This window comes from Gouania willdenowi, chromosome 13, assembly GCF_900634775.1.
Source record: "Gouania willdenowi chromosome 13, fGouWil2.1, whole genome shotgun sequence".
NCBI classification, from domain to species: Eukaryota; Metazoa; Chordata; class Actinopteri; order Blenniiformes; family Gobiesocidae; genus Gouania; species Gouania willdenowi.
The window spans coordinates 40,251,503-40,278,557 of NC_041056.1; the positions used below are offsets into that span (position 1 = coordinate 40,251,503).

The 27,055-nt window shown below is 40.6% G+C and overlaps 2 protein-coding genes and 1 long non-coding RNA gene across 12 annotated transcripts in view; 1 reads left to right on the plus strand and 2 right to left on the minus strand.

The window, feature by feature from the left end:
- LOC114474023 (zinc finger protein OZF-like) overlaps positions 1–27,055 on the minus strand; it is a 122,123-nt gene that overhangs the window by 13,858 nt on the left and 81,210 nt on the right. The gene's annotated exons all lie outside the window — the stretch shown is intronic.
- Positions 225–15,194, plus strand: LOC114474038 (uncharacterized). 4 transcript variants are annotated; one of them, XR_003675337.1, is made up of 5 exons: positions 225–280; positions 4,520–4,585; positions 4,696–4,753; positions 13,064–13,698; positions 13,837–15,194. It is a non-coding gene; the product is annotated as an uncharacterized LOC114474038 (long non-coding RNA). The 4 variants fall into 4 exon arrangements; XR_003675338.1 differs by lacking the exon at positions 13,837–15,194 and having other exon boundaries at positions 13,064–13,453; positions 13,529–13,793; XR_003675339.1 differs by lacking the exon at positions 13,837–15,194 and adding an exon at positions 3,547–3,643 and having other exon boundaries at positions 229–280; positions 13,064–13,793.
- Positions 21,829–26,510, minus strand: LOC114474036 (foot protein 1 variant 2-like). Of its 5 annotated transcripts, XR_003675335.1 has the most exons (5): positions 26,338–26,510; positions 22,432–23,116; positions 22,161–22,251; positions 21,966–22,027; positions 21,829–21,878 (listed from the first exon to the last, which is right to left on the minus strand). XR_003675335.1 is itself a non-coding variant. In XM_028463908.1 (2 exons), exons 1-2 carry the CDS (start codon positions 26,357–26,359, stop codon positions 22,482–22,484), a joined length of 657 nt encoding a protein of 218 aa, XP_028319709.1. In that variant the 5' UTR covers positions 26,360–26,510; the 3' UTR covers positions 21,835–22,481. The 5 variants fall into 5 exon arrangements, 1 of the variants encoding a protein (XP_028319709.1); XR_003675334.1 differs by having other exon boundaries at positions 21,966–22,251; XR_003675333.1 differs by having other exon boundaries at positions 22,161–23,116.

The window sequence follows — 27,055 nt, forward strand, 5'->3', positions numbered from 1 at the left end:
TGTAAAGTAAATAACCGGGGTTATTTACTTTATTTAGTGTAAAGTAAATAACCGGGGTTATTTACTTCATTATTTATTTATTACAAGTCTTGGTCCTCTTAAATTCCGGTCCACCTAAAATCCAGTAGGTGGCGGTAATGAACTTTTTAAGATTGCCAACTGTCTTAAAACCCCCAGGAGAAGAAGAAGAAGAAGAAGAAGAAGAAGAAGAAGAAGAAGAAGAAGAAGAAGAAGAAGAAGAATTTGAAAAAAATAGTAGAAGAAGAATGAGGAGGAGAAGGTAAGAAGCTGCTTTCCGTCTTTAAAGCTGATTATTGTCGGTCAAACCTTCTTTAGGAGAACATCTGTACCGTTTTTATCTTCCTTACACTGACCGTTCCACTCAGCCCAGTCTCAGGGTAACACGGTCACCAGTTGAACCGTAACACCAGCTCAGCACCACAGATGTGGTACTGTGTAGCATCTCACTGTACGAGGACTTCTATAGCAGGAGTTCTCATCTGTTTCACCCTGGGACCCACATTTTGCCACAGGCATTAATTCGCGACCCACTTTCTTCTTTTTTTTTTTTGTTTTTTAGAATTCTTCAGACCAAGTTTTGTTTTTCAAAAACAGCTGTTGAAAACACATACATAATCTTTTTTAAAACATAAATCTATATATTTTCGTGTGTAACATGCGTTTAACAGCATGCCTGTCAAAAAAAAAGTTTCTTTCAACATAAAAGACAAGTTCAACATGAAAGACATTATTTTTTATTTATTTTTGACCAGCTGTCCGCGACCCACCTAGTACTGGTCTGCGACCCACCAGTTGAGAATCACTGTTCTATAGCATACCTGTCAAGTTTTGAATTTGAAAATAAGGGAACTTTTCAGGCGCCCACTGCAGTCAGACATTAACATTTTATTTTATTACATATTTTCTTATAATTTATCATGATCACTCATATGGTTCTCTGGTATTCACTAATGACTTATTAGACACATTTATTGCAGACTTTACATCTGTGGTGCTTACATCTTTTACTTATTATTACATTAAAATACGGGATATTTACAAAAAAATACTAATACGGGAAGATGGCGGAAAAGAGGGGTAAAACGGGATAATTGACAGGTATGTTCTATTGATCTATACTAGATATGTGCACTACTGTTCATATAGATCTATACTAGATATTAGAGCCCTTGCAATTCAGGATATTTGCTGCCGATACTAGTATTGGGGGGCTTAAAAATAGATATAGATATAGACCAAAAACAAGGTTTGTGTAGCTTTGAACAAATAAGTAAGGGAAATTCCACTTACAGAGCTGTTTTCAAACTAACCACATTTATTATCATTGAACCCATAAACAAGTAAGAACAAATATAGTATATAGTAGTAGTATATACCAGTAGTACTTTTTTGGCTCATGTACCCCTTTCTGTCATTTCTGAATCCAAGTCCCCCCTTATGTCCAACTACTGTACCACATTTTGCTCAGAATACTATGAAAAAACATCTATAGATGATAATGATGGAATTAATGAGTGATAACACACATTTTAAAGAATCTAATTTTGTAAATAAGTTGAAAGAAACAGTATTTAGTGCCTCATGAATATATATTTATTTCTATAGTTTTTATCATTTATGATCCTTGTTTTTTCAGTTTGTGATCTAATTAGTATCATTTCATTTTGTGTATTTTGTTTTTGTGTGTGGTTGGTATTATTTGAATTATTACATTTCAATCTGTTTCTTATGTTGTTTTGAATGTGTTTCTGTTATGTTTGTTTAATTTGTAGCAATCTTGTGTGTTTTTCTCATATTTAGTGTGTTTTTGTTGTCATTTTGTGTGTTGCTGATAATATTATCTTTTCTTTCTTAGTGTGTGCTTTTGATGTCATTTTGCATATTTTGTTGTTGGTTGTCTGTTCTTTTTATTATTCAGTATATTTTTCTCTTATTTGGTGTTTTTGTTGTTTTGTGAATTGCTGTTAATATTTAGTATTATTATCATTTTGAACTAAAGAAATAAACATCATAAAACCCCATATTTTTAATGCTTTCATTTGTTAACTTTCCTTCTCTCTCTCTCTCTCTCTCTCTCTCTCTCTCTCTCCCCCCCTTGTAATGCCATTGCGTACCCCAATTTGAGAAACTTTGGTATATACAATAGAGTGAGTGAGTGTGTGTCAGGGTTATTGTACTTCTGTTCTTGGACCTCTTCTGTTTAGCCTCTATATGCTTCCTTTAGGACAAATTTTACATTACTGTAAGGTTGATTACCAGAGCTACGCAGATGACACACAACTATATCTATCACTGAACCCAGATGACTATGGTCCCATTGAGGTGTTGTGTGACTGCTTAGAAAAAGTAAACTGCTGGATGAGTGAAAACTTCCTTCAACTAAACCATGACAAGATGGAGGTGATTTTCTTTGGTAACATGGAAAAGAGGACTGCTGTCAGCAATTATCTGAGTCTGGATCTTTAGAAAATAAAGACCAAGTCAAAAACCTTGGTGTTCTGATTGACTCAGATCTTACATTCAGCATCAGATCAAATCTATCACAAAAACGTCTTCTACCACCTAAAGAACATCTCCAGAGTGAAAGGTTTAATGGCTCAGAAAGATCAGGAGAAACTGGTCCATGCTTTTATCTCCAGCAGACTGGATTATTGTAATGGTCTTCTGACAGGAATCCCCCAAAAGAGCATCAAACAGCTACAGCTGGTTCAGCTCAGGTCTGAACCAGAACAAAGAGGTCAGAACACATTACTCCAGTTTTAAAGTCTTTACACTGGCTCCCAGTCAGCCTCAGAATAGACTTTAAAGTTCTGCTGCTGGTGTATAAATCTGTGAATGGGTTTGGTCCAGAATACATCAGTGAGATGTTAGTCAGGTATGAACCCAGCAGGTCTCTCAGATCTATGGACACAGAGCTGAAGTCAGCATCACATGTGAACATTTTTAAAACAAAGTTAAAGTCACTGTTTTTCTCTACTGCGTATGATTGAGAGGGAGATTTATCTTCATGTTGTTGATGTCATGTGTTTGTTGATGATTTTAATTGATTTTACTGATGATTTTAAATGTTCTTATTGATTTTAAACAATTGAATGTTTTATCATGTAAAGCCTTGTTGCCTTGAGTATGAAATGCGCTATACAAATAAATTTGCCTTGCCTTCTTGAAATTTAATTTAATTTGTTTTGTTTTTTTTAATTTTATTTTTCAGATTTTAAGTTTTTCTTCTTTTTTAGTTTTAGTTAGTTTAACAAGTAATTGGATGAAAAAGGAAGTGACCAACATAATTTAAGACCTGACAAAATATAATTTAAGACCTAGTTTTACAAATATGGACATATTCAACATTTGAAATCATCAAATGTACTTTATGTTTTTTTGCCTTCTCTGAAAAGTGCTTTAAATGGGTCCTACCTGTCTTTATCCATGCTGAGTCAGCAGGTAGGCAGGGAAAGCAGAATTATTTAATTTCTCTTTCTTCATTTTGCTTCTCCTTCTAACGTCCCACGGCTTCACCTGTCAAAGCCACTTTATGACGGACTCCCATGGCAGGAGGAGGGTGTTGTGTAAATGATCCAGCTGCATTCAACTCTGCACTGCCACAAAGTGTATCTGGACGCAGGTAAACTGCGCCCAGAGACACTCCATTGACTCGTATTGAAGAGGAGTTATTGCGAATGCACAATATTTGGTGAAAGTGGACGGTAAAGATTTTTGCGCCCCAAGAAGAAAACACGTCACCAATCAGACACAGATAAACGAAACAACTTTATACATCATTATTATCTATATGATATTTATTCTGATTATCTAAATACAGATATAACTCTGCTTTGTAGTATTTTTAATTCTTTATTAATTTCATATATTTTTTATGTCTACTCAAACTAACATGGTGAGTGGGGGGGCGGCGCCCTTGCGCCCTCTATCCACCAGCCGCCACTGCTTTAAAAAGCTGATAAATCGGGTGATAATAAAACCTGGAAACATACCGGAGACAGAATTAATGTGGCCCCGTACTGCATCACATACATTGGACCAGTTGTTAGATCTACTACCCTTACCAGGGACAATATATTTATTCCTGATTATTGTTGTCATTGATCTATGCTACATACATTCCTGTTTATATAGATCGGTGCTACAAATGTTAGTATTCATATAGATTTATACCACATTCATTCCTGTTCAGATAGGTCTATGATACTTATGTTTCTGTTCATATATACACTAGTGCTACAGATGTTCATGTTCATATACAGTATGTTCCTGTTCATTTAGATTTATGCTACGTACATTCCTGTTCATATAGATCTATTTTACTCATGTTCCTCTTCTTATAAATCTTTAATATGTATTTTGTGTTCATATAGATTTATGCTACGTATGTTCCTGCACATATACTGTAGATCTATGCTGATCTATTCTGACATGTGGACAGTGAGCATTTGATTTAATGTTGACCTTTTGTTTAATTTTTCGTTGTGAATAATTGCAGTTGATGAAGGAGATCATGACTCAGCAAAGGCAGGAGGCCATGCAGACTGTCAGAGAACCTGAGGAGGTAGCATCACAGATCTATTACCATGTTTACTGCAGACTCTTCTAGATTATATATTTCTACAGCTGCTCACACTCATCATTAACTGATTAAATATATTTACTGTTTCCCAGAAACTGGAAATAAAAGCTTCGTTCCAGATCAAGAGGATTCCAGCCGACTTCCTGTTTGGTAATCAATGTTTACTTTTATTTTGAAGTGAATCAGAATCAGAAATGTTTTAATGGCCAAGTACAGTTTTTTAAGACAGTACAAGTAATTTGTCTTGGTAGTCGGTGCGCGAAACAAAAAACAAAGAACAAAGAAACAAGCCAGCAGCAATAATAATAATAATAATAATCAACATAAAGGATGAGGGATAAATAAAGGATAGATAGAGAATATATATGTGTATATATATATATATATACTGTATATATATATATATATAGTGCAATGACTTCTAATTTCAAAAAGTAGGTTATATTCAACCTATTTTTGGGCGCAAATATGGGAAATAATAATAATATGAGTTTCCGATTCTTGAAAGAGAGGTAAGTTCTACTCTGAGTATGTCACCATTATGGTTGAACAATTTATTTCATTTGTGATTACTATTACAGTGCGTATGTATGTAGCGCAAATCTGAGTGTCCCAGACTAGTTGAGCGGCGAACCATTGATGAGGAACCGCCAGCTCCAACATCAAGACTAGGGGTGTGAAAAAAATTCGATTTCACAATATATCGCGATTTTTAAATTTTTTTTATATTTAAGAAATATTTTTGTGTATTTGTGCAATATTTCAGTGGTGGTTACAATGCTTTCAATGTGTTGCAATGGTTATTTGATGGCAGTGTGTAATACCTGCAATATTTATGTATACCCAGACATTTTAGTTTCATATAATCTGTTGAGATCAGTGTTTAAACTGATACAATAGGATCAATTATTTTTTCTTATTTTTATGCATCATCAGTAACTCAGGGTGATTTATCCTTAATGTTCTCACTTACAGTTGTTACAATGCCGTCATTATGTCGTCATGGTTACTTTAAGACTGCTACACAGAAGTTTCAGTGAAAACTTTATTTTATGATGGCAGTAACACTGCATTTTCTTTTTTCAGTGAAAATGTGCAAAAACACTAATAATAAATAATAAATAGGATGTTTTGAAGCAAATAGTTTTGACTGAATTTGTCCTCTGAATGATCAATATCTTCTGATGAACATATACAGCTGATTTTTCATCTCTACATTTAATTTTGATATTAACTGGGTAGAATATCGCATCGTGACCCACGTATCGCGATACGTATCGTATTGCAACATCCTTGCCAGTACTCAACCCTAATCAAGACACCTGAAACAGTACAAATAGCGGAGGGCGAGGTGAAGCACAGACTACAGGAAAAACATGATACACTATGATACAGTCGTTTCTAGTGGTTAGGTTAATATTAATATTAAACATCTAGTGGCCATCCACCATGCTCTGAGTATGCACCATTACAGACGAGATTTTGTCTTGTCATGGGCGCACGTAGTGATCTCAGCGATCACTACAGTAGAGACACTTGCCCGCATTTAAATTATTGCAACTATACGATGTACGCTTTAGTAAATGAATAGGTTATGATTGGAACGTTCTCTCACAATGGTCTGAGATGTTGACCATTTACGTGTAATAGTCTGTGATTGTGACCAAACAACGAGACCATGTTTGTTTTAGGTTATTGCTATTATACGATATAAGCTTTAGCAAATAAGTAGGTTTTGAGTTTGTTTTTAAAGGTGGCGAGAGTAGCAGCCTCCCGTACTAAGACTGGGAGCTGGTTCCAAAGGGGAGGAGCCTGGTAGCTAAGCACTCTGCCCCCTGTTCTACTTCTGGACAGTTTAGGAATTTGCAGAAGACCAGCAGACTGAGAGCGGAGTGATCTGCCTGGACGATAGGGCACTAACAGGTCTCTAAGATACACAGGAGCTTTATCATGTAGAGCTTTGTATGCTAACAGGAGGATTTTAAACTCTATTCTAGATTTTACAGGAAGCCAATGAAGGGAAGCCAATACTGGAGAAATATGCTCTCTACTGTTAGTACCTGTTAGTATTCTAGCTGCAGCATTCTGAATTAACTGGTGACGTTTTAGTGAGTTATTGAGACATCCTGACAGTAAAGAGTTACAATAATCTAGTCTAGATGTAACAAATGCATGGATTAGTTTTTCAGCATCACTTTGGGCCAAGATATTCCTGATTTTAGATATTACATTTCATGTTTGAGTTTTCACTTTTTAACGTTTGGAACATGTTCAAACATTTTGAACAATAATAGAAAACAAATTGTGTGCGTGTGCGTGTGCGTGTGCGTGTGTGTGTGTGTGTGTGTGTGGTTGTGGTACCACACTCTCACGCACACGCATTAGCCGTGTTTGTGTGTGTGTGACTCGCTAACTGTCCGTCTCTCCTCCGTGGGCTCCACGCACGCGCTTCAGCCGTGCCCGTGTGTCTCACGCCCAATGCGTGAGTTAAGAGCTTTGCTAGTATATCAGTGGGACGCACACGCATCAGCCGCACACGTGGATGCACTCAGTAACTCACATCAGGTTGAAATGCGGGAGACTTGAGGGCTTTGCTAGTATACCAGTGTGAGTGCGGCTGCTCAGATGCCCGTCCCCCCTCTTTGGTCTAACCCTCCGTCCGGTGTAACCAGCGTTGAGTCCGCTGTGATTTCAAAATAAAATGAAAATAAACGTTTCAAAATTGAATCACCAAATAACTCCAAAATAACGGATCCACACGCTCGCGCAATGTGGAAGCTATTAAAAAAGTTTCAGGTCAAACCGACACCGCGTTAGGGAGAAATTCACTCCACACGCACACAGAACTTCCTAGATAGATAGATATCGCAATATGATAAAATGAGATTTCCTAACTGCAAAAACTGAAAAAAATGAAAAAAGTTCTGGCTACATGACTTGCAAGCGGAGAAGCGCTAAGCAAAGCAGGCGGATGGAGATTTAACCTGTTGAAAAACGGCCTCAGGCTCAACAGAAACCGACACTGCACAAAGTTTAGCACCAAAGAGGAGCAGAATGTCCTAGATGCTGTGGTCCCCCGCCAAGCAACGTGTTTACGCGGCCCGCTCCGAGGGCCATAACGGACTTGCCGCAGGCGAGCTCATGGGGGATGCGTCAGTGTCCGCGAGGGTGCCCGGTTCGTCACTCGTAACCTAAACCCCAGTCTGGACTGGACTGTCCGACGCCGCCATGGGCACCCTGCATACCTCCCTCTTTCACTTCCTCCTCCACCCCCCAAATTGCTTCCCAGACTGCCCACAATGTTGTGGCAGCCCACTGCTATCTGTGACGGGGATATGGGTGTTGCTGTTATATAATTATTGACCTTAGAGTGAGTGTCGCAATACAAAGGCTACAGTGGCACAGCAGATAAGGAAATGCATAGGGTCAGGGGTTTGAATCCAACCTTGGTCTAAAGCGAGACATGAATCCATAAGCTTTCCAGTGAAAAATATGGTGGAAATGATATTGCCCCAAAACGTGTGGTTTATTCTGTGTCTTAGAGATATTTACATTCCAGAAGCTGAAGTCTGTCATATCATGAGATTTCGTGGCAACATTTAGTCTGTTTACTTTGAACAATAATGTGTAAATGTTACATTTCCCAAGACAACTACAAAATAATGCAGAAATAATTAACTCTATCCTGAATAAAGTATCAATACCACAAAGCGAGTATCCGATACGATACTTGCAAAAGTATCAATACTAACATTGCCTTGTTCATCTCCTAATATATCTATGGTTCATCTCCAGTTTTTTTTTCCTTGCCTGTTTCAATTGTCACAACTTTATTTATGCAGACACAAGTGCAGTCCCTCCCCTCAGCTGCAGCTGAATACACTAATAGGGCCTTATAAAATCCGCGTTAACAAAATCGCGGACGGAATCACGGAATCGACCAATGAAAACAGTTTAATGCGGAAATGGACAGAATCGACATGAAACGCCGTCATCGTGAGGCAAGGGACGTTTGAAATGTTCCAGGAGCGCTCATTAGGTGCACCCTCCTTTCCTGGCTGCACAACGCACTGCCTAAAACACTCAAACACTGTCTAAAATTGCCAAAAATTACTGCGCTAATCATCACTGACTCCTAAATTCAGAGCCACCAGTGCCCGTTTAACTTTGCTGTGCCTGTAAAACTTTGTCCGTTTTTCATGTAGCGCAGCGGCTCTCCGTGAGAACGTGATCAGCTTTAATCAGCTTCACCTGCTCAGAGTGTTTGATCAACATCTCATCTGTGCTACAGAAGATCTGTGGGAAAAAGTTGCATGTTGTTGTGGACGAGACCATCAATACCAGGGATTGTAGAGTCTGAAACATCGTAGATTAATGATAACTTTTGATATTGTCAAATATTCTGACCCCTAGTGGTGAAATAACCTTATATCCTTGTGTCCATTTATTTTTGTGTAATCATTATGGTCTGGAACAATGTCATCAGGATCATTAAAATTAGTTTAATTTAAATTAAGTTGATCAAAACTTAATCAATAAACCTGCTCAGATTCAGCAAACCATTGAATCCTGAGGGGAAATTGGGTGACTGTGACATTAATGGTGTTTTCATAAATTTTTATGACACATATCATTAAAAAGGAGCTGTCGGTATAATCCATACCACTACAACTTATATCTACCTTTTAATTGTATCTTACTTTATTTTGACATACATTTTTGTTTGATTATGGTTTTTTTATTTTTTAGTATTTATTTTCACAGCAGTTAAAAACTATTATTTTCTGAAAAAAATGATTAATAATTTGAGTAAAAAAATGGAATTTTAAAAAATTGAAGTGGAAAACACGGACCTTAGAAAAAAATAAAACGGAATTTAATAAACAATGAAACGGATTTCATAGGGCCCAACACTACCTCATCATAACACTGAGTTAGCTGATGACAACCAACGTTAATGTGGGAGCTTGGCAGCAAATGTTTACAGCCCTGCCTGTCTGTAACATAAACAGACTATGTTTAATTAAAGGATAATACAATTATTTTGTCTGAAAGTGTTATGTTTCTCTTAAAGTCCCAGAATGAAGCTGAGAAAAGTCGTCCAGCAGCTACTAGACAGAAATCATGGCAACCTGAGACTCAGCCTACCCTACCAGCCCTTTTTGTCTGGCAAAGAAAATATGCAGCCAAGTCACCAAAAGCACCAAAAATGAACAGGGCTGTAGCCGAATACTTGAGCATTCTCATTTTTGAGCCTATTTAAATACTTTTATTATGACCAGAACACTTGTTTTTAAATTTGGCACATTGTTCTTAAGAATATTTAATAGTATTTGTTTTGCACTATGTTCTTAAAAAAAGTTTATTTAAGTTTTTATTGTTTAGAGGTGCTGCTAAATTTTGTTATACTTTCTCAAAAAGTGTTGCAGTTTTTGTTGTTTACAAGTGTTGTAAAATGTTGCACTACATTTCACTTAATTTAAAAATACTTTGTATACTGTTCATAGTTTATTAAAGGAGATTATGCATCTGAATTTAGATTTTTTTTTTTGCCCCGTGGTATCGAAAATGGCATTGAGTATCGGTATTGAGTTTTAAATTCCAGTATCGTGACAACCTAGAAATACAGTAGTCCCTTGTTTATTCCGGGGGTTATGTTCTAAAAAATAACCCGCAATAGGCGAAATCCGCTAAGTAGTCAGCTTTATTTTTTACTATTTACTATTAAAACATACGTTTTAAGGCTGTAAAACCCCTCACCACACACTTTATACACTTTTCTCAGACAGGAATTAACATTTCTCTCGTTTAAACACTCTCAAAATTGAAACCTTCGTAGATTTTAAAACATAAACCTGTTTGATTGATGCCAAACGCCATCAGTCTTTGTTGACGATGACATCAGGCCGTCAACACGGACACCGGTCTGTTTACCCTGTCAACCATGGAGTAGAAGCTGTGTGTGACCACCTGGAGCTGTATGACACGGCCTTTATAACCAGGACCGGACTAGGAATAATTTGGCGTGGAGGAGAATCGGCGAGGAGGTGGTAGTAGCAGGTAAAAGTTCTCTCTGTAGTACTGAGCTAGGATAGCATTAGCCGCTAATCACACCGGCTTTTTTCGCGAGTGGTTTATGTTTGTGAGAGGAGAAAAAGGAGCGCAGCTCCTCGCTTCAGCAGGCAGTGAAACTCACTGTGTTGGATGTGTCGCTGGTGGGTGAACGCAGCATTAGCCAATCAGGACGGAGAACACAATGCCCGTTCATACGCTGTAAAAAAAAATGAATCCAAAATTGCACTGTAAAAAAAAAAACGCGGAACACCGAGGCCGCCAAGGTGAACCGCTTCATAGCGAGGGACTACTATGAGAAAAAAAATTTTTACAACCAAAACAAACAAAATTACTCCAAAAACACACAAAACAACAAAAAATAAACACCATTGAGAGAAAAATATACACAATAACAACAAAATCAAACAAACTTTTTTTTTTTTACCTGTAAAGGAGAATCCACTCATGGACTGCAGCTACAGGATCATCTCCACATAAAGAAGGAAGAGGAAGAACTGTGGGAAAGTCTGGAGGAAAAGCAGGAGACAGATATCACGGCTGTTACTCTGAAGACTGAAGATGAAGAGGAGGAAGCTCAGTGTTCTCTGCTACACTGGAGACAAAGTGAGGAGAACATCAAAGGAGAACCTTCAACCTGCAGCTCAGCTAAACTCATGAAAGTAGAACCAAATGGAGACATCAGTGAAGGCCCAGAAGCAGCAAACACTTGTACACAACCAGACAGTGATGGAGAGGAAACAGACTGCTCTGACACTGAAGACAGTGAGGATTGGAGGGAACCTTTGTCCCAGTCTGAAGCTCAGAGTGAACACATGGACATGAGCTGTGAGAGCTTTCAAACATCTGAGGTTAGGACTGAGAACAACACCAAAGGAACATCACACAACAGAGAGAAACCCTTTGGTTGTGACATGTGTGGGAATTGTTTCAACGACAGAGCACATCTAAAGATCCACATGAGAATTCACACAGGAGAGAAACCCTTTGGTTGTGACGTGTGTGGAAAACCATTTAGGGAGAAGACTCATCTGAAGTCTCACATGTTTATCCACTCAGGAGAGAAACCATATGAATGTAATGTTTGTCAGAAAAGATTTATTGCCAAGCGTGATGTGGTTAATCATATGAGAATTCACACAGGAGAGAAACCTTTTAGTTGTGATGTTTGTGGAAAGAGGTTTGGCCGCAACCAGTCTTTAAAAAGACACATGATCGTCCACTCAGGAGAGAAACCACATGAATGTAATGTTTGTCAGAAAAGGTTTATTATCAAGTGTGATGTGGTTAATCATATGAGAATTCACACTGGAGAGAAACCTTTTAGTTGTGAAATTTGTGGAAAGAGGTTTGGCTGCAACTTGTCTTTAAAAAGACACATAATTATCCACTCAGGAGAGAAACCTTTTGGTTGTGATGTTTGTGGGAAACAATTTGTTTCTAAGAGGAATCTTTCTGGACACATGATAATTCACACAGGAGAGAAACCCCATGTTTGTGATGTTTGTGGTCAAAGGTTTTATCGCAGGTTTGATCTGAAGCGACACATGAGAACTCACACTGAAGGTTAATGTTTTGGTTTTGATGTTTGTGGTCAAAGTGTAACGGATAAGCCAAATCTTTTCTGACTTATGAGCAGCTACACAGGGGAAAAACATGATGTTTGTGGTAAAGGAGATGGGCCACATTACACCAATTTTAAAACATCTGCAGTGGCTCCCTGTGTGTTTCAGGATAGATTTTAAGGTTCTCTTACTGGTTTTTGAGTCTTAATCACATTGTCATTTTTGAATGATGTCATTTTGTAATGCATTAAAACACATTACAGATCAACCAATGGAAAAAGACTTCTGTTCTACATGTTCTCATCATCTACGGTTTTAATGTGGTCTAATTACAGGAGATGAAACAGAATATGAATGTAAATGTTTAATTACATTAAACATTTACATGTTTAATGTAATTAACAAACCTGCAACATTCAAATAAAACTGTACATTTTATTTGAAAGTGTTTTTCCAGACATGCAAGCTAAAATAACAGCAATACAGTAATCAAACATAAAAATATAAATCAGAAAAAAGAAAAAAACAGGCATGAAATGAGTGGATGGTTAAATATTAAAAGCAGAGTGAAACGTGATTTGAAAGATAGGAGTTCAGTCCCGTAATGAATATGTCTTGGATTATATTTGGAATACATTAAGAAATGTGTGATCTTGAAATCATTTTAATTAAGCAAAACTTAATTAATTAACACACCTTAAATGCAAAAGAGCTGTAGTTCTGAGAATAATTCAGTATTGCTAAAAGATGAGACTTGAACTGGCATGAGGTTTCCATCTGCATGTCCCAAACTGAAATAATTTCATGCTTTGTTTTTTGACAGAATCTTGATGATACTGATGACACTTGGATGAAGAAAAACAAGTGAACAAGATCCATTCTAGCCTCTCTCAGAAAATTGATGGTGACCTGGACAACGACACAGATGAGAGATGAGGGAGCTGATGAGAAAGAAGAAGGTACGCCAACCAACAGTGAAGAGGTGCCACAAGGGAGAGAAAAAGAAATGGGACAAAAAAAATTACTGCATGTATTGCAACCTGCCACAGAGTAAAATTGCACATCATGTAGAGGCAAAGCACAAGAAAGAAGAACATGTTGCTAGAGCAATATGCTTACCGAAAACTTCAAAGAAACTCCTGCTGTTGGATCAGCTTCGCCATAAGGGTGACAACAACCACAGTGCTACTCTTTTGCAGACAGGACAAGGGGAGTAAGTAGACAACCTTCAGAAGAAGTAAATCTACATGAGTACTTAACCTGCATTTATTTTTATGACCTCTGGAAGGATGAGGTTTCCTGCAAAGGAAAAAAATGATCTCCAAACATCAAAATGATTTGAAGTCCATGGAAGAAAATGCCAGAGAGAAACCCAAAGAAGGTCCTGATCCCAATGCCTACAGCTTGCTAAGTGAAACCAAGGAAAACATCTGGATGAAATTGACTTGTCATTAGAGAGTGAGTATTTAAATCTCAGTTTGAGCTGAGTTTTTTTTCTACTTTTTGGAAATGAGTAGCAGTATACACTCAAAGGGGATCTAGAAGAAACATGATTTATGGCATACAACATGTTTCTTTTCTGTGTTGTCATTACAGTTGCTTTGTCTAATAAACCCAACAAAGGGCACACTTCAGAGCATGTCTTGACTGAGACATCTCCAAGACAACAACAAGATGGTATGCAATTCACTATAGTAGAGGTCATGGTTCAATGACAAAGGGTTAGGGTTAGGGTGGTCTAAAAACCTATTAGTGGGTCTGAAACCTATTGGCCCAAAGACATGTTTTTATCAGCCTGACCTCTCATAGTTGTAATCAGTATTATCACCACTTTTTATTTACCCTTGTCATTTGTAATGTTGCAGGTTTGCGTAAATGTTCCGTGTTTAATTTTTAATGCACAGTGGGGTGGCTTATTGTCACAATGCTTATGTTTGAACTTGTATGAATTCTAGTTCAATTTAATAAATATTTGCAAATGTTGATATGGAACATATAAGACTATCTAATGGTGCCGTGTGCAGGGGCGGATCTACCGGGGTGGCATAGGATGGCAGATGCCACCCCACAACAAAGCCTTGCGCCTATGCTGCCACCCTAATTTGCACACACGAGCACGGAACTATACGGCAGCGGTCCGCAGACCGGTAATGCCCCTCTGCCGCTTTCTGATTGTGGAGCCAACGTTCTAAAACACCAACGAAGAAGACGTGGAAGTATCGCGAGAGCGGCACAAAAGTGCTGCGCACACATGAACACATACACTACATATTTCTCGTGTAACAATTACAAATCAAACATAATGTAAATCAAGCAGCAGTAATTACCTTTCTACTCCTCCAGACCATACACTGTAAAAAAAGATGGCGTTCTAGCTCCAGGAAAGGGCCTGTGAGCAAAAGCTGTCAGACAGCCAATCAAACACAATCTTGTCTCTGATTGGTTCTTTTTGCTCGGTCGCTGTGCATTCTGGCAATCTGCCATAGGCTGCAGGAGCAGCAGGGGGGACTCAATGAGTCTGTTTTTTTTTCACACAAACTACTAGTTTGATGTAAAGCTGTCCTTACATAGTGACAGCTTTAGCAAATATGACAGAAAGTTACTTTTATAAGAGTTGCAGACTGCTCCTTTAACTTAGTCACACACAGAGAGCCCTCATCTTTTAGAATGCAGCATTAGTACTGAGGATGGATGTGCTCAGAATGGAAGTGACATAACTACCAAGCAATTTCAGAATAAAAGAACTGTAAACATAAAAGACTTTATTGCATAGCCAACCCCAAATTTAGCAATCCACCTTGACGTTGTATGGACCGAAACAGTTGACTCCAGTTGACCAAAAAGGTGGTGGATTATTGGGGAGTGTGGCGATGGTGAGATAACACGATAAAAAAATAGGGCAAGCAGTGACACTCGGCATGTCCATCCATTCAACTCTGACCCAGATAGCAAAATAATAATGATTTTGCCATCAAAAGCCCTGTGTCAGTGTTTTATATATATATATATATATATATAAGGGAACAATGTTCAGATGTTAGAGTTGTCACTAAAGCAAAAAAAAAAAAAAAAAAACAAGCTTTAAAGTCACTGACAGGGTTTTTTTTTTTCTTTAGAAAAAGGCTGTTTTCTCAGCTTTTTGTCTCTGAAACTGAAGATTTGTGTAAAACTTGCTCTATTCATCGGCCGATTACGGGAGAACAAAACAAGCCAGAAACAAAAAAAATTCTGATGAAAGTAGAGGCTTCAATCTTTCAGAATCTGAGCTCAGATAGTCATAGTACAAAATATTCTGTGGTTCTTTGAAATCAGTCAAAATGCTCAAAAACGGCTGGCACTGAGGGAGGTTAGAATTTCTGAAAAGGGCTGGCACTGAATGAGTTAATGAGCAGCTTTGTGACATGATGTTTGGGATCAAGGATGATAGGATGTATCGCATCCGGCTCGAGATCTTCTGTTCTGCGTAGTCTGCCTCCCACTTTCACCTACTACTACTACTTGGTAGTCCGTCGGTGTCGACGAAGACATCATTGTGGCGCAAATTTTTATTTATTTATTTATTTATTTTTCAGATATGGCTCCGGATATGACTGGAGAGCCCGATGCACGAAACGCAGCGCCTGCTGCAGGTGGGACACTCAAAATTAGTTCCCATGGGGTCCGCAGTTTGCTATTGCCGGCGGAGTCGGCGCTGCTCCGCAGCAGCGTCGTAAGCCTCGTTGAAGTGCTGCATGCCGGTGTCACAAATGCTTCGCCAGCCAGGTCTGTCGGCAGCGGTGGTTTCGAGGCCAGCAGGTGGGATTCTGCCTTTCTTGAAGGTGGCCTTCAGGTGGTCTTTGTATCGCTTTTTATGACCACCAGCGCTTCTCTTGCTCACGCTGAGTTCAGGGTGTCTAGGGCTGGGAGGGCAGGTAGTTCTGGTAGCTGATGGATGATAGCTGGGTTGGTGTCGTTGGCTCTGTTCAGCAGCTCGCCGAGGTGTTCCAACCAGTGCCTGAGAATTCCAGCACGATCTTTGTGGAGTGTAGTGCCGTCCTTGCTTCGGACTAGGTGCAGAGATCCCCGCTGTGGTCCGTAGATTGTCTACATTGCCGAGTAGATTTGCTGGGAATTGTTGTTGTCCGCAAAGCTCTGGATCTCTAGACCTTTTTCGTCCACAAGTCGTTCGGCATTGTTCTGAGTTTGCGTTGGGCACGTGCACGAAGGTCGGTCCAACGGGACCGAAGGGCAGCTGAGGACGGGTGGCGGAGTACAGCGTCGTGGGCATCGTTCTTTTCTCGCAGAAATCGGTGGATTTCCTCAGCACTCTCATCAAACCAGTCCTGGAGAGGTCTCTGGATGGTTCCGAGAGCGGACTGTGCTGCTTTATAAGCCGCCGTGCTGATGACGTCCCATTCATTGGTCAGTTGCGCGGTGGTGACTGGGGTTTGTGGCTTGACTGGCATGATGGCTGCCAGATTCTCCGCTGTGACACACCTCAGTTCTGCCACACCATTTGGGTCGCAAGCCGCGCGGAGATTCAGTCGAGGGTTTGGCTTCTTCTTTCACACAGGTGGTCGGATGTGCAGACGGAGGACACTTCATATGAGACGATGGTCGGTCCAGCACTCTGCCCCTCGCATGGCTCTCATGACAAGGACATCCTGGAGGTCGGATTTGCGGACAATGACATAATCCAGCAAATGCCAGTGCTTGGACCGCGGATGCATCCACGTTGTCTTGTGCATTGTCCAGAGTTGGAACATAGTGTTGGTGATGGATGGCCCATGTTCTGCGCAGAGGCTGAGGAGCCTGAGTCCATTGCCGACCCGTGTGATGCCCAATGACATCTTTCCACACCTAATAGTTAGTGCCAACTCTGGCGATGAAGTCGCCAAGCAGTAGGATCTTGTCACTGCGAGGGATCTTGCCTTGGGTCGCGTGCAGGGTCTCGTTGAAGCGGTCTTTCTTGTCTTCGTTGGAAGTCAGGGTGGGGGCATATACGCTGAGGATGGTGGCGTACCGCTCCTTAGACAGAGGCAGAGGGATGGTCATGGTGCGCTCGTCAATCCATGCCGGAGTCTCTTCAATGGCATTTAGGAGTGTCGATCGGATGGCGAAACCGACCCCGTGGATACGGCAAGAGTCCGCCGGCAAACCTTTGCAGAAAAAGGTATATCCTTCACCCACTTCTGCAAGGGATCCGTTGTCTGGAAGATGGGTCTCACTGAGAGATGTAATATCGATGTTGAAGCAGCAATGAGCGCCGTGTGCCGCTCTGGGGCGCCCACTGCTAGTCCTGTCGAGTAGTGTTCTAACGTTCCAGGTGGCAATCCGGTATGTTGTATCTTGTCTGGGCCGCCTACGTGTGGGTTGCTGGCTGAGGGCTTCCAGCTGCATCCACAGCCTGCCCCTTTCACCAGCAGGCCCAACGCCGCAGGACTTGGAAGGACGCTCACAATGAGATGTGCGCGATGAAGATTTAAGTTGAGGGAGGGTGCGCTGGCTTTGATCCACTAACTTGGTCACCCACGAAGTGATCTGGTGGCACGGGGAGGTCCACGACAACCGGCTTCAAGAGCGACTGCAGCGTCCTACCGGCAGCTCGGTTTGCTGAGGGCCGTAAGTCTGGATGTTGTCAGAGGAATGGTGGACCTTGGCTCCACCGGTTTGGCTGGCTGAGCTCGAGCAAGGTCATTAGCTGGATAATCAGTGGTGCTGTCGTACTGCAAGGTTGAGCCTTCAGTGAGTTCTTGAATTTCTGCGACTCTAGTTCCCACAAAGCCTTTGTAGCTACACGAGACGGACTTGAGTCACGTCAAAACTGATGTCGAGTCGGTCCAGAGTGTGACTTGCAGGGGAGAGAGTGACATTTCTGTCATACTGCCAGCTGAGCACCAGCTAAAACAGCACACAGTTCGAGGCGTTCACAAATGCAACATGGGCCTCACCTTGATTGTCTTGGGTGCGGAGATAGCGAGAGCCCTGTAAGCTCTTTCAGAGGCATCGCAGAAGATGTGTGCCTCTCATTTTGGTGCCCCAGTATCTGCTACCAACGGAACATAGCATGTGGGGATTTCCACTTTTTGAAGAATAGTTCACTCTCCCTCTGTGTCCAGATATCCTGCAGAGCTTCTAGTCTGATCGGTTCATCCCAGCCAACTCCCACTCTGCACAGGTCTTGTTTGAGGATCTTTGCTCGGGTGGTAAATGGAATGAGGTATCCGAGGGGATCGTATTGCGTTGCCATCACCTTGTAGATATTCCTCAGAAATGGCTGTGAATACTCTACTGGTCTGTGGCGGTACCCAAGGCAATCTGTTAGGCAGTTCCAGCAAAGGCTCCGGGCTGGCTCTTCTGGATCTTGTCGGTGTTGAGAGAGCCACAACTCGGTGCTTGCTGCTTTCGCTTCCACTGGAAGGTGCTCCACAACTGAGGGAGTGTTGCTGGCCCACTGCCTGATATCAAAGCCTCCAGCAGAGAGCAGATTGCGCATCCGGTCGATGATGGTCTTAGCTTCATCAGCATTCATGACACTGGTCAAACAGTTGTCGACGTAGAAGGCAGTCTCCACAAGGTGCAGGATGTCCTCATGACCCCTGCTGTTGTCCTTCACATGCCCCTGGAGGGCGTACGTGACGCAGCAAAGATTGCATGTCATTCCAAATGGCAAAACCTGCCACTTATGCACTGTTGGTTCCTCCTCCCTCGTCATACCTCTCCAGAGAAAACGGAGAAGGGGCTTGTCTTCTGACAGCAGACAAACTTGATGAAACATCGCTTTGATGTCACCACTTATAGCCACAGTATGTTCTCGGAACCGAAGAAGTACGCCAAGGAGAGTAGGGCCTAAGATCGGACCAGGCAGAAGTTGGCTGTTTAGACTCTGGCCATTGTGATGGTAGGAACAGTTGTAGACAATCCTTGCCTTACCATTGTGATGGACAACATGGTGCGGCAGATACCAGGACTCTGTAGAGCTGTCTATTGTTTCAGGATGTAGAGGTTTGGCATTGCCTAGCTGTTCAAGCTTCTGTATTTCTTTACAGTAGGTGTTAGCTAGAGCAGTGCCTTTGGCTAGACGGCGTTCTGTACTCCGTAGCTGTGGAAGCAATGTGAGCTTTGGAGCCCAGAGTGTGTGGCTAGCTTTATGTCTCAACAGTGGAGTGGCATACCTTGTTTCTCCATCCACTTCTACTTTGACTGTGCGCTGTTCCAGCAGCTCTATGGCCTGCTGATCTTCTTTGGATTGGGTTATGTCTACTTCCCACAGACGTTCAACATGCCGCTGCAGCTCTGAGTTGGGAGACATGGTGAAGTAGCAGTGGGAGTGTTCACCAATTAGGTGATTTAAGTTGGCTGGCCTTGTAATGTCCAACCAAGAGCAGTACAGTCAGCTAGCGAACTCCCAGGACGACCAGCTCGGACTGGTTGATTGGGAAGCAGCAGATGTGGAAAGTGAGGTAGAGTGGGTCTAGAAAAACCATAGGAAGTGGCAACCAGGAGCTCCATGATGTTTGTGCCCGATGTTGCCCTGTAACCTGGTGGTGGTGCTGTCACCTGTTGTTGTAAAGGTGGCATTGCGGGGTAAGGATAAGATAGCATATTAGCTGCTGGTAGCACTGGCTGTTGAGTTGAAACAGGTGGAGGCACATACTGGACCTGGGCTTGGCTGTAGACCATCTGTGGCAGAGCACGTGAGGTGACGGCACTCAAGGTTGGTCTAGGAGCCGGCTGCGGAGCTGGGTTGGGGATTGAAGTATGTGGAGGTGCAGCATGAGGAATCATGGTGTTGTACGTAGGCTGTGGCTGGGTTAACACACCAGTAGTAGCTGGGACAATAGTGGCATGAGAGCTCACTTGTGGAGCGGGCTGGGTTTGTACTGATGGGAGACTCATTAAGACAGGTGGACTAATGACTGCACTGGAGACCGGTAGCCATGCATGGGTAGATGGAGTAGAATGGGTTAGGGTTGGCCGCTGAACTAAAATGAGTTTGACGCCCCTGATTTAGAGCAATAAAATCAGCCCGTAATAGAAAGGTAAAAATGACAGAAAAAAAAATGAATCATTGTGTAAGTTACAACATTATTCAGTTGCAGATTTCTCAGTCCCTTTAAATTCACAAATTGAATGATGCTATACAATAATTGCTGGCCTCACAATTCTCCTGTTCTTAAAACACATGACTGCTGTTATTTCTAACCGCACATTTTTGAATTCCTCTCGATGACACAAAAATGGGTCACAGTGAAGATCCTGCATTAAGACTGATATACCTGTCCTTTATTGGTTGGATGTTATCGGTGCATTCCATTCTGTAATATATCATTTATACGTTGAAGTGCAAACTAAAGCACAATAATGTTTTCAAAACTAATTGTTACCTGAACTAAAATCTGTTTTACACCCCTGGTTTAAAAAAAAGCAATGTTTACTTTTATTAACTTTATTTTTAATTATTAATTTTACTTTTTATGTTTTTTTTAATTATTTTATACTGTATTTATTATAGTTTTTTACCGTCACCTGGCTATCTTGACATCAACAATCACCGTAAAACCATTATAAAAGCTACTAAAGTATTATAATGTTAAATCACTCTGTTTTCAATATTAAAACCTCAGATAAAATTTATATTTCTGTCACAAAAATCATTTTAAATGTCCTTATATAAATAATATCCATGTGAACTGATGAAGAAACATCCCAGGGATTAAGATGAGCTCAGATTCTAATAGAAAGTGAGTTTATTAAGCATTTCACCAAGTTTGATTTCATATTATTTATTTTTATATACATATATATATAGTTTAAATGAAAGTAGTCAGTGTAAACACTACTACTATTGCTGCTGCTGTCATATTCTGTGCTGTGGTGATGAACATTTGGAACAGCCTGATTCTCCTCTGAAGTGAATCTGCAATCACACACAAGACATTTTACAGGCATTAGAACAGTAATTAACATCTATTTTTACATTAAACGTGTTTTTCTGTGTAAACGAGAGGCTTTGCCTACATTGTTTTTGAGTGAGTGATTGATTGATTGAAGTCTTTCTTCATCTCCATCCTGTGCTGATGTTTGTTTGTTCCTGTCCTTAGTCTTTCTTCTCCACCATCAGTGGATGCTGGTGTTCCTGTCTGAAATTTTACAGGCATAATTAAAACATGACGTTTTCAGTGTCTTTCTGTGTGAATGAGAGGTTTTGCTTACATTGTTTTGGTTAATGGTCTTTTTTCCTCTGCTGATGTCTCCTGGGGCTGATTGTGGGACACTGTAGTGGATGCTGGTGCTCTTCTATCTTTCTCCTCCTCCATTGGTAGAGGCTGGCGTTCCTGCCTGACATTTTACAGGCATTAGTAAAACGTGATGTCTATTTATACATTAAACATGTGTTCACTGTCTTTCTGTGTAAATGAGAGGTTTTGCTTACAATGTTTTAATAAAAGTCTTTCTTCTCTATTGATGGATTCTGGCGCTCCTCCATCTTTCTCCTCCTCCTCCATCAGTGGATGCTGGCGTTCGTCTGCAATATTTTACAGGCATTAGTAAAACATGTGACCATGTGTTCAGTGTCTTTCTGTGTAAATGAGAAGTTTTACTTGCATTGTTTTTGTGAATAGTCTTTCTTTCCTCCTGGGGCTGATTGTGGGACACTGCAGTGGACATTTTACAGGCATTAGTGTAAAGGAATACCAATGAGAGCATTTTTTACAATAAACATGTATTCAGGTTTTACTTACATTGTTTTGATTGATAGAAGTCGTCCTTCGTCTCTGTCCTTGGCTCTTGTGTCTCTAACTTGCTGGGAATAAAAACGTAATCTCTAAACTCTTAACAAGCTAACTAAACATAAACATATTTACCTATTCCCGAGAGTGACAAAGGAACCACGCCCACTGTGGCCATCAAAAAGAAAGAAAAAATAAAATTCTTACCATATAAAAAGGTCCAGGTGCCAGACGCTGCCCGGGACATCAGAAGCCCCGCAAGACTCAAAGGCCAGCTGTGATTTATCACCTAAAATAACTATTTACAAAAGGGTCAGATTATATACACAAGCCTCGGTGTGAATGTGACCAAAGGCTGAGCTAATCCTGCCAGACACAAGGACTAGCTGTGAAAGATCAGTACAGAATGAACTCTGTTCATGGAGAAGAACAAGAAATTTACAGAAAACTCTAAAATGAGTCACAACTGTCTCCTCACCAAAGACTCACACCGACAGTCAAAGCCGGACGATGGAGGTTCCTCAGAACTTACCTGTGGTCCAAACCCAGAGGGTCAGCCCAGCGGGGGTCGGTCCACCCTGGATCCAAGCCCGGAGGGTCGGACCAGCGAGCGTCGGTCCAGGGTGGAAACAAAACCGCCGGCTCGGCCCGGCCTGCGACCGAACCCTCAGGGTCAGCCCGGCCTGCGACCGAACCCTCAGGATCGGCCCGGCCTGCGACCGAACCCTCAGGGTCGGCCCGGCCTGCGACCGAACTGTCAGGGTCGGCCCAGCCTGCGACCGAACCCTCAGTGTCGGCCCAGCCTGCGTCCCAACCCTCAGAGTTGGCAAAGCCTGCGACCGAACCGTCAGGGTCGGCCCAGCCTGCAACCAAACCCTCAGGGTCGTCCCAGCCTGGGTCCCAACCCTCAGAGTTGGCAAAGCCTGCGACCGAACCGTCAGGGTTGGCCCAGCCTGCGACCGAACCCTCAGGGTCGGCCCAGCCTGCGACCGAACTCTCAGGGTCGGCCCAGCCTGCGACCCAACCCTGCGGGTCAGCCCAGCCTGCGACCCAACCCTGCAGCTCGGCCCAGTCTGCGACCCAACCCTGCGGCTCGGCCCAGCCTGTGACCCAACCCTCAGGATTGGCCCAGCCTGTGACCCAACCCCCAGGGTCGACCCAACCTGAAATAAACAAAGAAAAAAATGTTTAATGAACAGCGATATTGAAACGTCTTTATTTCATTACATTAAAAATATTAAGTTTTTTTTTAACTGAAACATGTTTGGACCTTTCTTTAGTTGTATATTTAAACTGTCCCACAGTCTCACATACAGAAACACCAAATGTTTTCCTTGTTGTTTTTAGAATGTTTTCATTTAAATCCTGATGCCTTTCACTGAATCAATTTGAAATGTCTTGGTGGTCTTGGAAGTAGTCTCTGTGGTGGGTTGGCCTGGGGCGTCCTGTCTGGCTGTCTTGGGGGGTGGGAGGTGTTGCTGTCTGCACCAGGGTTGATGTGGGGTTGTGCGCCCCCTAAGGATAGTGCTGTCTGCGGGGGTGGAGCTCATTGTTTCACTTTTTTTGTTGAGATCTTGCTCGGGGGAGATTTCGTGGTGGAGTGGCGACTGGGCGCGTTATGTCCTACGGCTTGCTCGGGTGTGCTGGGATAATGGGTGGGTATCGCTGTTTGGGCTGGAGTTGTTGGGGCATCTGGGGGGTGGCTCGGTCCCCGGGGGGTTTGTTCATGCTTAGGGGCCGCCTGCCTGGCTGGTCTCGCGGGTCTGGGGCTGCCCTATGGTTCATAATAGTGACTCTTACACGCACAACAGCTGCTGAAGCACCGGCTTTGGGATTGCGCTCATTGAGGTTTAACTTCATATACTAGCTATGGGGAAATCCTTCCTTCAAATGTCCCCTTAAAGCTGCAGTTTGTAGAATTGTGAGACACTCCACATTGTCCAATCAGAACATATGTTCAAAGATGATTATGGATTTTTGACCAAATAACACAAAAAACTTAGATACTGCAGCTTTAAGTCCCTGTCCCTTGTTTTTCCCCCCTCCCTAGGGTATAAAACTGCGCTCTCCTTTTTATATGTTCAGCACTTACCTGGCAACTTCCTGTTTCAGCAGCAGGTGATATGGAGCCAGTTGCTGGGGGTTTGAATTTCATTACAACAGACTTGTTAACTGTTTGAATATACCATTCGACCGGCAAACAGCTTTATTTTAACACTGAAAACTGGCAACATGGGCCCAAAGAAGAATCCAATGGCAGGGGAAGGCATTGATGAGGAGTTGTTTGCTGTTCGACTGAACCAGGTCAAAGAAGTGAAGGATCTACTGCTTCTGAATACCGAGAAAAGTTAAGCGCACTCCCACCTACTTAGAAAGCAGAGTCGCAGACTTACGCGGGTCAATGATGTGATCATCAACGGAAACAAAATAATACCCTGGCCATACGCTAGAGCGCTGACCAATGATGACGGGGGAGATCCCAGTGAGCTGGATGGTGATTCGAGTGACTTCTTACAGTCCAAGGGAATCTGTAAACACATGGAGGCACCCCACCTTCTGCACAGGAGCTACGCCAAAGTCAGACCAGCCGTAATAGTGCGATTCACAAACAGAAAACAGAAAAGCGCACTTCTGAAACGAGGTAGGAAGTTAAAGGAAACAGAGGTTTTCATTCTGCCACTTTCATTAACAATATTTTTGTTTACCAATGGCATTGATAAAAACACAATAAGCAGATTGTTAATAAATGTTATGAATGAATATTTGCCAGTGTTTACAGTTTATGAGATCATTACACCCACTAAAAAAATAATTACTGCAGTATAATTGGGATATATAATATGTAGAGAAAAATAATATGAGTTTTAGGAACATTTTCCTCATTATATGACAAACATTGTCCAATTCCAAAGTATAACAGAAAGCTAGCCTAAAAGCTTTTTTTTTTTTATTTTTATTTTTTTTTACCGATTATCGATAAACATACAGGAGTTATTCAGCATTCATGAGGAGAAAATTAACTTTAATTTAACTCTAATAATACATATACTGTATATATCTTTATCTTAACAGGCAACTTGGGACAATATTTTGTGACGTATACGCTATGCACTTATATATATATATATATATATATATATATTATTACATTTATGCACTCAGTGAAGATTGCCATTGTAATTCATTAGTTTAAATTAGAAGGAGTAGAAGTTTATAAGTTATAGTTCTGTTTTTGATGCCTAATGTACAATTTTTTATGCTCTTTTCCCCCCCATTTTAATTATTTTATTTGCATGTTCAAAAGTTTAGCTAACCCTTCCTTAGGGAGGACGAGTGATGGTCACAATAAAGCAAAAATAACAAATATATTTGTTCATTTTTTTTAATACATTAGATTAAAACATGCACAGTTGTTGCAAAAATATTGCACTATGTAGTGTTAACCTTTGACAACATATGCAGGAAAAACATAAATAAATAATAAAGTTGTCCAGTGATTACTGTATATCACTCTAATGGATGTTTAGCACTTTTTATTATTATTCATTTTTCTATTTTGACATCTATGGACAGCACAATGACATTGGACATTTTTTTTAAATTGTTTTAACGCTAATTTGTAACACTTGTCCACAGGAGACTTTTAATTAAGAAAAATAATGTATTGGATGTATTGTAGCCTACAGGTATGGATGTTTCCTCACACCTCCATACATTAATTTATATATTATGGAAGTATTATTAAACTGAGGGCTATGTGCAGTAATGTGTGATCTAAGTTTTATTAAGTTTTTGAAACTTTGGACGTGTATAACCTTTGAATAAAATTATAATGAAATAAGAGGGTAAACAAATAAATAAGCCAATAATATTTAAATAAGGAGAAATTAAAAAACAGTACAAACAGAATCCATGGTAACTACATATCACCCGTTGAACGTTACTGGCTGCTTCAAAAATAAACCAAAACAAACACTTCATCATCAATTTTATCTTGAAAATATTAAGTAAAACTCGACTTAAAATTATTTATGAACTAAAGTACGAATTTACATCAAAGCTACCTCAGTTCGTACAGGACTTGAGTAAATCTACTTTTTTTTTTTTTTTAAACTAAACAATTCCACCTCTGCAAAACAGTCTGAGCAAGTGTCACATCAGAGTAAAATTATTACAAAAAACAAGAGTAACACATGATAAATTAGCATTTCTTGATTTTCGTTACGTTAAAACCATTTTATGTCGGCCTATAATATGAAACGTTTTAGGTCCCAAACCTGACTTAAACAGACCTAGAATATAAACCATAACATATGTTTAACTTTTTAGTGCTAAAATGATTAAATAAGGTCTATCAGATGAGAATAATTAAAACAGGTCTTACCTTGTGCCACGCGCATGGCCATGGTCTATTTTTCTGGTCTCCGGGTCTTAAAAGTCCCTTTCTGAAGTTGTGGTCCTGGTCCTGTAGAGGTCTACTGATGACTTTTCTCGGTGTTTTGTAGAGTTTTCTCTCCTTTCTCAGCTCAAAAATGCTCACAGCTCTCCTCTCAACGCCTTTCGCTGCTCACTAAGAACGTTGAAGATCAACAGGTGAATTTAAATGTCGCAACCTCCTCGTTTCCATGGCTACGACGCAACTTTATGTAAACACTAAGACAACTTTTCAAGATACACGGTGTTTTTTTTTGTGAGCATTAATATGGGCTCTCTAAATGTTTTATATGACATATTTTAAAAAAAAATAAAAAAAACATATTTACGTAGGGCTAAACGTTCACTTTTACCACGCACGTGACCACCGAGATCACGTGAGGCCAGTGTTTTTCTAAGGAGGACCAAACCTGCCAAAATTTAACATATATGAATTAAGAAATAAAAGTAAAAATCAAAAGAAAACAAAAATACAAATTTTTGTTTTGTATAAAATAAATTGATAATAAATAAAAGTTAAAGATAAAATTAAAATAAATTATATTTGTAGTTTCTTTTTAATTTCCACTTTTATTTATCAATCTATATTTAATTTTTGAACATTTTTATTTTGCATTTATTTATATAATGATGTATTTATATTTTAACTTTTGTTTTTCCCCCATTTA

Excerpts from the sequence above, each read along its gene's own strand:
- LOC114474036 (XM_028463908.1), bottom strand. The coding sequence starts at position 26,359 with ATGGCCATGCGCGTGGCACAAG. Across the intron at positions 23,117-26,337 it reads GGCCATGCGCGTGGCACAAG|GTTGGGTCGACCCTGGGGGT; the intron begins GTAAGACCTGTT and ends TGTTTATTTCAG.